Source organism: Manacus vitellinus, unplaced genomic scaffold, assembly GCF_001715985.3.
Source record: "Manacus vitellinus isolate BGI_N305 unplaced genomic scaffold, ASM171598v3 scaffold_6_pilon, whole genome shotgun sequence".
Lineage (NCBI taxonomy): Eukaryota > Metazoa > Chordata > Aves > Passeriformes > Pipridae > Manacus > Manacus vitellinus.
Genome location: NW_021940750.1, coordinates 20,854,134 through 20,866,249, shown reverse-complemented (window position 1 = coordinate 20,866,249; position 12,116 = coordinate 20,854,134). Strand labels below are relative to the sequence as shown.

At 38.7% G+C, this 12,116-nt stretch overlaps 1 protein-coding gene across 1 annotated transcript; it reads right to left on the bottom strand.

Moving 5' to 3' along the window:
* Positions 1-675: 675 nt before the first annotated feature.
* CIPC (CLOCK interacting pacemaker) lies at positions 676-12,093 on the bottom strand. The gene is made up of 4 exons (XM_018082428.1): positions 12,056-12,093; positions 9,492-9,666; positions 8,426-8,595; positions 676-5,030 (listed from the first exon to the last, which is right to left on the bottom strand). Exons 2-4 carry the CDS (start codon positions 9,562-9,564, stop codon positions 4,152-4,154), a joined length of 1,122 nt encoding a protein of 373 aa, XP_017937917.1. The 5' UTR covers positions 9,565-9,666; positions 12,056-12,093; the 3' UTR covers positions 676-4,151.
* Between the last annotated feature and the right edge of the window lie 23 nt (positions 12,094-12,116).

Genomic DNA, 12,116 nt, shown 5'->3' with positions numbered 1-12,116 from the left:
TCTAGTGCCAAGTAAAAGCTTTAACTGGAATCTCTTGTACCTTAGAACAAGATCTCATGCCACAAGGCTGCTGGATCTTTTGGGTGTGACTGCCAAGTTCTCACTTTTGAGAGTTATCTTTGAACAAAGCAAAGACCATATAAAGACAGCCACATTTTGAAGAAATGTGTTTTAGTGAAAAGCTGGTATACAGATTTAGCTGGAGAATGTTCTCCAAGAGAGACTGTAAAATTTTTCACTCAAGGAATTCTTTTAGTAGCCAAGATTCATACTTCACAATTTAGAACTTCTGCATACCCAACTGACAGAATTAAGATGCAGCGTAGGAGTTCACCCTGCACAGACGGTGAGCATAATGTACAGTCATCACAGAGACAACAGTTCAGAGATGGAAAAATCCTTTCAGGTTGTTCATGACAGATCTATGGCAATGGTCACCCACGACAATATATTTTTAGAGTTCTGTACAGCCCACTTCTCCGCATGCTCCTCCCAGAGACCCTTTAATTCATACATACTTTTAAAGCTCACGTGACTCTCTTCAGCAAGATACATCATAGTATCACTTTTGGATCTGCACTTTCCCACATGGGCAACACGCTGTTGTGGAGCTGTATTTAAAGCAGGCTTTGGAACCAAGGACTTTGCAGTTTAACAGCATTAAAACAGCCCACAAACTTTTCAAGTACATATTTTATTTCATTCATATTTCACAGTCTTTTTCTGTAAAGTTTTAGCAAAAAGGTCATGTTTTATAACAGAGTTCTTAGGCTATTGTATTCAGAGCTAGCAATGGACTTTGAAAGTATGGAAAATATTTACATTCCAAATAGAACAGCAGAATTTCAAAAAGACATAGCAAAAGTAATCAAAAATACCAACATTTATTAAAACATAATAGAAAAACAGCAGTCTGCCTGACCCATCAAGCTACTTTGCCTGCTAGTTGTCAGCAGCAACTGAAGACGCAGCAGGCCACTCAGCTGACTGTATAGACTAGGATAGCTGTCTTCAGCTAACCTGTTAATATGAAGATCAAAAAAATCTGTAAGTTCATTGCTTACAGCTTTCCAATCAGAGGCTAATGTCTCTGTTCAGATCTACTGTACCACTTCTAGATTCTGGCCAGAATCAGGACCTATTCTGGTCCTGATGTAGTCAACTAATTTTATCACCGCATTTCCAAGCTAACCTATTTTATTACAGTGTAGCCAAGAAAGGAAAGTCCTTATTGTTTAAAGCTTTAGGAGGGGTTCCAGGAATAAAGGCAGTTAAGAGAATCTGAACAGAATGGTACCTGATGATATATTTATCACCAGGGGCCTTCAACATACTTTTTTTTTTTTTAATAGATGTTGCATCAAGATTTGTCATTATCTAGGGACATGGTTCCTAAGAGACTCCAGATTTACACAGAATTTTTCCAGAGTGAATTTTTCTAGTTCAGAAAATACTATTTAAGTTTGGACTGATGCCCAGTAGGAGATTTCTAACCAGCTGCTGGACTTTATTCACAGATTTATTGAATATATATTTATACAAATTACACCAGCTGAAAGGCCCATTAGCTGTAAGCACACCCACCTCAGCCCACCCTCAGTGCTGTCAGGGGAAAAAATACATGTGGTACTATGAAGATTATGAGAGATTTCCATCAGCTGAAGTCTCCCTAAGTCAGATAGCATTACCCTGCAAGGGAAGTTTTTAATTCCTTTTTACTCCATCAGAGCGGTGGAAATAGGATGGAGAAGAGGTCATCAGTAGACTAATTTTTCCTTATCTCTCAAACAGCTAAGATTGGACTTCATTTTTCTGACTTCCTTTTATCTGTAGGTAGCCTGAGCCCATCACCTTGTTTTCTAGGACAGTCATTACTTAAAATACATATTCTGAACTTCAAATTCTCCTCTCCATTTAATAGGTAGAATAAGAACTTTAGGAAAAGTAGGAAAAATATCCTATGCTCTTTCTCATACCTCACATCTCTAGGTCTGTTATATATATCTGATCAATGGAACTGTCTCCTCTCCTTGTAAGAAGCTCAGAAGAAACAAACTCATCTTCTCTCCTAAATGGCCTAAAGGCACCATCACATCTATCCTGCCAAATGTCATTTGGTGCAGATGTCACAACCGATAGACTGCGTCCAGATCGGACATGTCCTACATTGTTACACTGCACTCTGCTGCTTTGCTGGCTGAGTTTCGGTATTGCTGGGCTGTGAGATCTGAGACATCCTAGTATCACAACTATGGCAGGTATATTTAAAAAAATACATGACAGAACAGTCTATGAACACTTTTAATCAATTCCCACGTACTGTACCAGTCTTCAGCAGGTGGGCAAGATCCCATGAAAGGTGTGGCTACTAGTTTGCTACAGCTCCACTAGGGCAAACCATACTACAGTATTTCTCTCTAGGCCCATGGCTAGTACAAATAAGACTCATGTGCTTCCTCTTTGTAAGACATGTACAGCATTTCTTTTCATCAGTGTAAAAAGGGTGAAATCCCCTATGAGAGAGAAGTCCCTTACAATTTCTCTAATGCACCTATTTGAGGAAGACTACAAAAGCATTCTCTACAGTCTTCTGCAATATTGACACCCAGAGGCATCAGAAAATGAAAAGGTCTACTCACAAATTAGCAAGACAACCACTGTAGTTTCAAGTTTCTTTTTTAAAAATCTGAAACAGATCACAGAAGTAATCAAAGCATCAAAATACCCAGTCACCTAGATGGCACACTGAAATTATTGTCACACAGAAAGGAATATATCATAGATATATTTAATGTTCTTAGACAAAGCCATTCTCAGTTTTCTACACAGACCGCTCTGGAAAAAACCCTTCAGACTGGAGGGAGTGACATAGTAAAGTGTATACATAAACTGAAAAGAAATAAATATCTGTAAAACAGCTTTTCTAACGTGACTACTGTGGATCTCCACTAGCAAGATATCTTAGGCCACTATCTTACGCACACAGTAGTGTTAGCTATATCTCAAGCAGGCTAGGAACGATATAAATCTATGAGGAGGAAAAAATGTTCCGGAGTTTGTTGGGTTTTTTGAAGTTCAGGCTTAGGTGGATAAAATTTTTAGGGAGTTTATCCAAGCTGACACATCCCCACCCCTACTACATGCACCTGATTTCTCTAAATAAAAAAAAAAGAGATGGAAGGGGATGGGAGAAGAACTTCACCCCAGACCATTAAGCTCCTCTCATTTCATCTCTCTTTTTTTATACTTGGAAACCTGATTTCGCAGAAGAAAATGGGCTTTATAAAGACATACATATCACGTAATATGCAATTAGTCTTGTCAAATTAATCCTGGTGAATGAATATCTTCCTTGTCCTTTTTTTTTATATCACTGCAGCTGTTAATATGAATGTTTAATCTGTCAGCTACTGAGAAAATGCAAAGCCACCATCCTTGTACACTTCTTACCATTAATGCACATGGCTTTGAAACAAACACTTCCAGTGCAAGCCTTGTGATTTTTATTCACTCCAACCATACAGATCAAAATCTAAAGTATACTCATCAAAACACGCCATTTCACTTGGGTCCTAAGACACTCATCACCTTACCAAAGACTGCAATGAATACAGAATGCCTCTTCACCACAACCAGATTTCCACTAATTCAAATGAATTAAAACCCCAAAGCCAGCCTCTCTGCTACCAGAAAAGACAGCAACAACCTGAAGATACCACCCCACCAACATTGTTTCCTCTCCTCATACCAACCCCCTTTGCCTACTTGGCATTGATGATGGCCCAACAGTGGGGCCTGTTCTGCTGTTGCACTCTCAGAACTGACTATCTGAAGATGGGAATAGGAAGATGCTTGCAGAATACTGCAAATGACTGTCTTTTCACTGCAAGAATGGGAATGTGCCAGCAGAGCACATCCACGCTTCTCGAGTCCAAGGAATTATACAGAGTTAGCATGGAGTTCAAGTCACACTGCAGTACTAAGTACCCATTCTGTCAAGAACCCACCATACTATTCCAGTCCCACAGCTGGCCCTGAAGACAAATTGTTAATGGCAATGTGACTTGGACTCAAAAACTGCTCAAGTAAAAGTTTGAGACGGGAAAAAGGAGGCACAGAAATAAGTTGACCAACAGCTATGCACCTTTTTACTACATGTTGGGATATGTGGGGTCTTCGAGGTTGCTATCAGCTTTGTCAGACCCTGTTAGAGAGGCTTCTAGCTCTGCCCATGACTGTGGAGCATTGTTCTTTATTGCCTCTATGAAAAGTTGTGTTTGGTGCTTCAGCCGGTCCAGCTCAGCCTGAGTCAGTTGGTTCTGATGAATGAGCTCCTTGGTCTTTAAAGTGATCTCCAGCAATCCCGACCTGCGTAGCACAACAAGCGTATTCTGAAAGCGTCTGCACCTGCTTTGTTGCTGCAAGAGCAGCTCAGGGGTAGTGCAAATCTCTTCTGGTATCAGAGGGGGGCTCCACACTGCAGACTGCATTGTAGTCTGTGATGCACCCTCACTCTCATGAAGGGTGCACTTTGCTGCCTGCAGAGTTCCGAAAGGCAAAAGGGGAGTCAAACCTGGCACTTTCTGAGTGTCACTGGAAACATGATGAAAACCAGAAACAGCTGACAGTTTTCCACTTGTCACCAGAGCTGAAGAACTTTGCTGGTTAGAATCCTGAGGGGTCTTAAAGCTAACTGGTAGGTGGGCAAAAGGACTAGTAGGCAAGCCTGTGCTCATCAATACAGAAGAAGTCTCCATCTTGGGTGCTTCTGTGCAGAGTCGTTTATGGCAAGTGGTTTCCTGACATTCTTCTAGATCAAAGGAGTGATCTCTTTTGCAGGGTTGTGGTGCTATTTTGGGATAAGAATTCAGGATGGGCAAATAATTAGTGGAGTCACTTCTCTTTTTCCCAACAGGGTGAGGACTAATGGGAGGTGGGATTGATGGACGAAGAAACACTAGCTGTGGCTGAGCTGGAATCACTTCAAAGGATGGCTGCACAGTCCAAGACTGGAGCTGTGATGAACTCCCCTGAGAAGTGAAACAGGGAAAAAACAGAAATCTTACAGAAGCATTGTAAAAGAGGATCCAAAAAGTCTTAAATGAAACAGGTAGACTGTGACATTTCTCCATATTTGATATATATTGTCCAATTAATGTGTTCTGACAACAGGGCATAACACTGGAATCAAAGTTGTAATCCATAATCCTTTTACTATGCAACAGCAGATATATTTAAAAACAATTCAATCTGAATTTATACATTTTTCCTAAAGAAGGATTACACCGCATATTTAAATTGTACAATGTTCATGTAAAAGTTCAATGCAGACTTGGAGTCAAACAACAAGTGCACAGAAAAGTTGAAAAATAATTAAGCTATGTAGTTATGAAATATATTAAGAGACAAGGAAAGACTGCACAGACATTTTAGGAACAATTCAGACTCCCTGTGTTGAAAGGTAGCAACTCAAATCTTGTTGATTCTATTCTTATAGCAAGCTTTTGAAATGGTTACTTAAAATAGACAACAGCTGTTCAGTAAGTCTTGCAATCTTAAGCACAATACATGGTTTCAATAAATTTAAAAACATGAAGTAGAAAAAAAAATGCTGAATATCAACCAATGCAAGCAAAAAAGCCTGCTGTAAGCCCAGAGGAGTTTAACTTCATACCTCTGGTGAAACAGTGCACCAATAAACCTTAAAAGTATTATATTTCAAGAAAAATGCCCATGTTTTTACTCCCCCCCACAAGCCATATTCTGGAATATAAGGGTTATACATCCATTTTTACAAGATATTACCTCTTTTTCCTCCAACACATTACTACAGATCTTCATGAGATCCTCTGGCCAAAAACATGCCTGCTTTTCTCCAAAGATATCAAATGGTCTTCTAATATATTTAAGTCATCACCACTACAATTATACTAATATAATATTGTCAGGCACTTTTTCAGTTCTTTACAACCTGGAACACAACTGGCATGCTTGCTGAAGGAACAATTTTTAGCTACCACAAATACATTTTATTATTTTTAGTACTATACTGAGTCATCTGAAATCCATATCCTTTCCACCAGTCTCATAAATTTTAAATGCTTATATGCTTTGACAAAGTCCCTTTCCCCAATTAATGATCTGAACTCACCAAAAAAAGATACTATCCACTGATTACGACACTGAGACTTGGCGATAACATTCAATTACCTACTCTGACACAATGTTTCTTCAGTTCAGTGGGTCCTTACGGAATAGGGATACAGAACTACTAGCTGTAAAATTAAATATTACTACCATAACAGAGAAAATAGGACATACAAAAGAGAAGTATGTGGAGATGTTAGGAGTAAGGAAGCATATAAACACTGAGGCTATACATACACAGGACAGAACATGTAGCCTTAAGGAGCAAGGCTTTGGAGTCAGAAGTGGTCATGTCCTGCACAACTGTACAGCACCCACACAGCAGAGCCCTGGAATCACTGAGGCCAAAAGAGCTGTGGTAACTCTTTATCTTGTTCTTGGGTTTCTTCCTATCTCTTATCTACTTTATTCTCCTTTTCCTTCTCATATTGCACTCTGCTCTTGTTCTCCTACTCAAAATCTCATTTTCAGTAGAGGAGGACACCTCTATTTTACTAATTCTGCAAATTGTTGTGGGTTTTGTTGTTTTTTTTTAATGAAAGCTATGGAAGATAACATCCTGTCTAAAAAGCCTTCCTATTTATTAAGGACTTTTACAAGACTGACAGAAACCTTGACACAAGTAGCACTGTGTTTTTGAGAATTGATCCCTGCTTGATTTTTATTTTGTTTTTAGTAACATTGTTGTTAGCTGTTTATATTCTGAAATTGGGTCAGCAGGTAACCATCATTGTGCAGGATCACAGTGGTTCCAAGACAGAAGGACGATGCTGACTGAAATTGAAACTGGAACAAATAAACAGCAGTAACTGGATGCTGCCTTTTCTTTTTTTTTCTTTTTTTTTTTTTGGTCTAGTGTGCCCAACTGCGTGCAGCGCTGAAAAGACCATATTAAAAAGACGGCCAACATGACTATCTGAGATCACCAGGCATAATGAAAAAAGAGAAAAAGACACTTCATTATTATTCTGACCTAGACTCGTTGCTTTTGATTATTGTAGTAAACATTTTTCAATTTAACATTATTGTCCTTAATCATACATAATTAGCCTTAGATGTTATGACACACTGCTCAAGAGAACCAAGCGGTAATTTTATCTACCTCCAACACTTCCTTGCCAAATTCTGTCTTTGCTATACTACCAGGTTTTTTTTAATATATATGTGGTTGGGGGGTTTTTTATATATATATAAAGCTACTTATTATTAGCTGCTTCTGCTAACTGTTCACAACACAACCTGGAGCTTAACATTAGACTGCCACTGCAATCAGTGCTTAATTTTTGAGCTCTGGGCCAAAGCCTATCAACCTTTAGCGAAGCTTGGCCTATTCCCTACTATAACTAACTTAAGAATTTGTTAACATAGTCTTTGTCCACACATCTAGGAACATGACTAAATATTGAAATTGTTTCTTGTCAAGATAAGGCACAATGCTCAGAGAACAGAATCATCTCCCCTACAAATGCATGATCTGCTAAATACTAACAGAAACCCATATTTGTATGTATTGTGTATCACAATAATACACAGTGTTTAATAGGTCTTGCTTGCTGTCATAACAGATTCAGTAAAAAAAGAACTTTTGCTCTATTTCAAAAATGAGTGTGTACAGAGTAAGAGGTCTAATAACAGAACAGTACTTGGAGCTCCTGTATCTTCTATTAAAATGTAAAAGTTAGGGGTCTTGCAGATGTGCTGGAGGAATTACACATTACAAAATACTGAAGAACATAAATAGGGAATATAATTGTTGCAATGTGAGCCATCACATGCAGTTAAGGGAAACAACTACTAAACTACAAGTATCACAGCTAACTTCAGGTAAGGATTTAATTTTTGCATTTATAACATTCTGGATTAGTGTTTCCCACTGCATATGAAGCCCTTATAGGACCTAAGAACAAGGAAACAAACCTATCATCCTACTTCACCATCTTTATTGAATGAAAAAGACAACAGCAGTTTTCAAAAGCAAATCACCCATTTCTGTTTAATCTTTGGTGCTATTTACATAACATTGTTAAAGATGTATTTTGGGAGGATTCCTTTAAGACAAAGAGGTTTAGTAGATATAGCAGAGCTTCTCCATCTCACTTTTTTTTTCCATCTTAGTGATTCTAGCCTGCCCCTCAAAAGAGCAGACTGTCACATCAGAACTTAAGTACCAGTTACTTTCCAGACTGCAACAATGCAAAATCTTTTTGAAAGGAAAAGTATTTTTTAAAAAAAAAATTAAGAACATGGAATAGCTTTCAATATATTATTTCTTCCCTACCTGCTTAACTAACACATTTTTCATTACGACCATAGGAGAAAGTGCAGGAAAGGAGCTGCTTGTGGTCCTCGGGCATTGCCAAGGTCCATCCTCTGCATTCCAACACAACGTATTCAGCACATCCTCAGAGTCCGTCTGCTCCATAGCACTTGGGCACTCTGAACTTCCATCTGTCAGATGTAGAATTTAGCTGTTAGTTGTTTCCCATGCAACATGCTTACTACTTCCTTTCAACCAAGTCACAAAGAACAATAAAGTTTAGATCTGTAATATCAACAAAATTAGAGCTGCTGTGACAGCTGTCAAATAGCCTTTATTAAAAGGCTTTATATTTCAGGTCAGTTCTCATAGACATATCTTCTCCCCAAAAAACCTACGACTTTTTGTTCTTTTGTATTTAGTCTCCAAGGGACTGCACGCTATCATGAAGGTTGCTCTAAAAAATTGGTACAGGAAAGAACTACAGGCTCCAGCATTGCCATATCCATTGTTTGTGCTGCAGGCATTTTGTGTCTTGAAATTTTCTATCTAAAAACCCAGTACAGGAGATATCTCTCACAAAAGCTTTTTTTTTCTCTCCTTTAAAGGCCATCTTTGCAGTTTTGTTGACTATTAAAATGGCACACTGTGTCTACATTTTACTGATGTTATAACAATTACTCTCTGGTTTATCAGGCTCTACTGACAATCTGGTCAGCCCATAAGACACATTAAGCAGCATAATCCAACAGTTCCTTCAGCACTGCATAGAACAAAAAGTAATTTTGCCATCCTCACTTCTAGACTTTCTAGTCTGAGATTCTTCCATTAATTTTTTTACTAGTCACATTTTAAATTCCCATGCCATTCAAATTCACAGGATGAACTTTATAACTAGATAAAGTTCCACTCCAAAAGACTTCGGTGGTAGGATGATTGCAGATGAAACCTATCTTGCCTAGAAAAGCCCTCCACGGTAATGAGACACAAACTGAAAGGGGTTAGTCAGATTTATCAAACATCACCAATAAAAGCAAAGCCTGAGCAAGATAACACACAAAAAAGTTAACGCAGTGGTTTTCCCAACCTGAATATCCAGAGTCTTTGTCAGATTCAGCTGCCGCCATGCTGAGCCGATGGTTGAAGCTCTTCATTTCCATCACTTTGCCCAGTAGTTCCTCAAGGGTCTCAGGAGATGACTGTTTTGCCTGAGTGCTTCCATAGTGCCAAGGGCAGTTTTTAGTGCCTTTTCCGTCGAGGAACTACAAAAACAATTAAGAACAAAGAAAGACTTTCTCTGAATCTAAACAAAGCTCCATTAGCATAAGACAACAACGGTGGCCATGTTTCTCAATAAGGAAATCAGGTTGTGAAAGGTTTGCTGTATCTGTAGAGCCATCTATAGAATTCTATTAAACTCTCTGCCTCACATTTGCCATGTTTATCACACATTTAGGGTAGAAAATAAAATTGCCAGTAAAACAAGTTTATCTCCTGCAAAACTCTCTAAACTACGCATGTTTAATAACACATTACGGAGTAGAAAAGATAGGCAATAATTCCTTGCGTCAACTGACACTTTGTAGACTCTTCTGAACTTAAGTTTTACACCTGCCTTCAGATGATTTTTCAAGTTACAGGAAAGTTTTCATGAGCCAATCTTTCAGTCCCCTGCATCAACTACAAAAGAACAATATCACAGTAGGCATGGCTTTGAATCTTTTAGGATAGGCTAAAGATGCCAAAATAACAAAGGCATAGGAAGGAATAAACTAATTGAAATAAAAATATGGTACATGTATTTTAAGTTTTTAAAAAATCTTTACTGAATGCCATCAACTAATCAAAGGTATTTTAGAAGTACTGAAGACATGGATGCAGCTGAAGGGGTAGAATGCACCCATCTTATTCAGCTCCTTTCTTCAGGGGCTAAGCAAGGCAGAGTACAGGGCAGCCAGTCTTACTCAATTACCTGAAACGGGACCATTTCACATTGAAAATTTCTGAGTAAAGTCCAGAGTAGATTCACCTGGAGAGCACAATGCATCAGTAATTTCTAACTCAATTATGAATTCTGTTGGACAAGCTAAAAATTCCTTACTGCACACACAAAACTTGGCAAATAGGAACGTCATTTCTATATCTGCTAAAAAGGCAATGCCTAAATCTATATAGTTCAGCAACATGGGTAACCAAGATAAAACAGCAAATACAAAGTGTATGGTTGTTATCTGTAATTAAAACAATGTCCCTCTGAGTCAAGTAGGACAGTTGCATGTCCTTTTACTCTGCCAGTGAGCTAACTAGAGACTTCCAGAAATACCTCAAAGTACTGAAAGAATGAAACACAGACCAAAAACTGATGTATTAGACATCTCTTCAGCCCCAAAAAGCAAACCAAACTAAAAACTAAAGGCTATTCATAAACAAGATTTATATCAAGAATTATAATTACTCAAGCCATATTTATCCTACAAAAACTTTGATGTCCCAAGGATTGAATCCCAAAACAAGACAGATGTGCTGAGGGAAGCCCATACAACAAATACAGCTAAATCTGGAAAACTGTGGTTTTGTTAACAGCCTGATTCACTCCCAAGAGTAAAGTCATCAGAGAAAGGAAACTTAAATAAGCTATCAGTGAACATGCTGGGGGCTAAAGAAATCCATACTGCTAGAAGTGCGACACGTAACATACCTGCAGTGCACTCCTAGGGGAGACATGGCCTTAGAAATGCCCTTCCTGCACCCAGAATGAAAGGCTGAAACTAAACACTACAAAAATCAGAATAATGTAGTAACATTATGGTCTCCCATACTACATACTTGTCACAACCTTCAGCTGCTTCCTGAGAGTAGGCAGCTTCTAATAAGACAAAGTTTCAGGTTCTCTGAAAGAAGGTAACTGAGAGCTTGGCTAACAGGAAACTGACATAACGAAGTGCAGAAATTACTTCTAATGTTATTTGTAGAAATTATTTTCCTATAAAGTAACCACTTGAAGTTATGTCTCATGTTAAAGCTTTGTATTTAAATTATAAAAACAGGAACTCAGGAGTCTGCATCATAGTCAGGCTAGCAGTCCATCAGCAGCAGCAGCATCCAGTGCAAGCTGCTTCAAATGACATTGCAAGAGACATTCTGGAACAATTTACACTGAAATGCAAGTTTCTTCTTAAGGTCCTGCCAACTGGTTGTTAGAACTGTGCTCCAAAATTTCGAGCCTCGGCAGCTACAGTAATGAATTCTGAAATGGTAAGACGCCTGTCTATATAACTACAAGAACGACGGAATAATGGCCAGCAGAAGAGATTTTCCTCAAGTAGCTACTTGTGTAGTCTTTACTTTCAGTTTTCAGTCACACCTGCCTGCCTGCTAACAGGTATGGAGCAAACACGATTACGTAAGAGCAACCTAGATGCCATCCCTGGAATGGAAGGCGTGCTTTAAGTCCTCGATCCATGTTCTCACTACTTAGTCCTTTCCAAAACACCCCAAACCAAAACTAGAAACAGAAGGATAGAAATAAGTAAAGTAAGAACACCTCATCTGCCAGTTTTGCACGAAGGGAAGCTTTGGGAAGGGCTGGCACATCTTTTTCTCTTATGGAACAAACCAAAACAACAAAACCACAACCCAAAATAAACAAACCAGAAGCGCCGCTCTCCCGAAACGCGGGCGTGCGATCCCTCCTGCCCGTGCCCGAACCAGA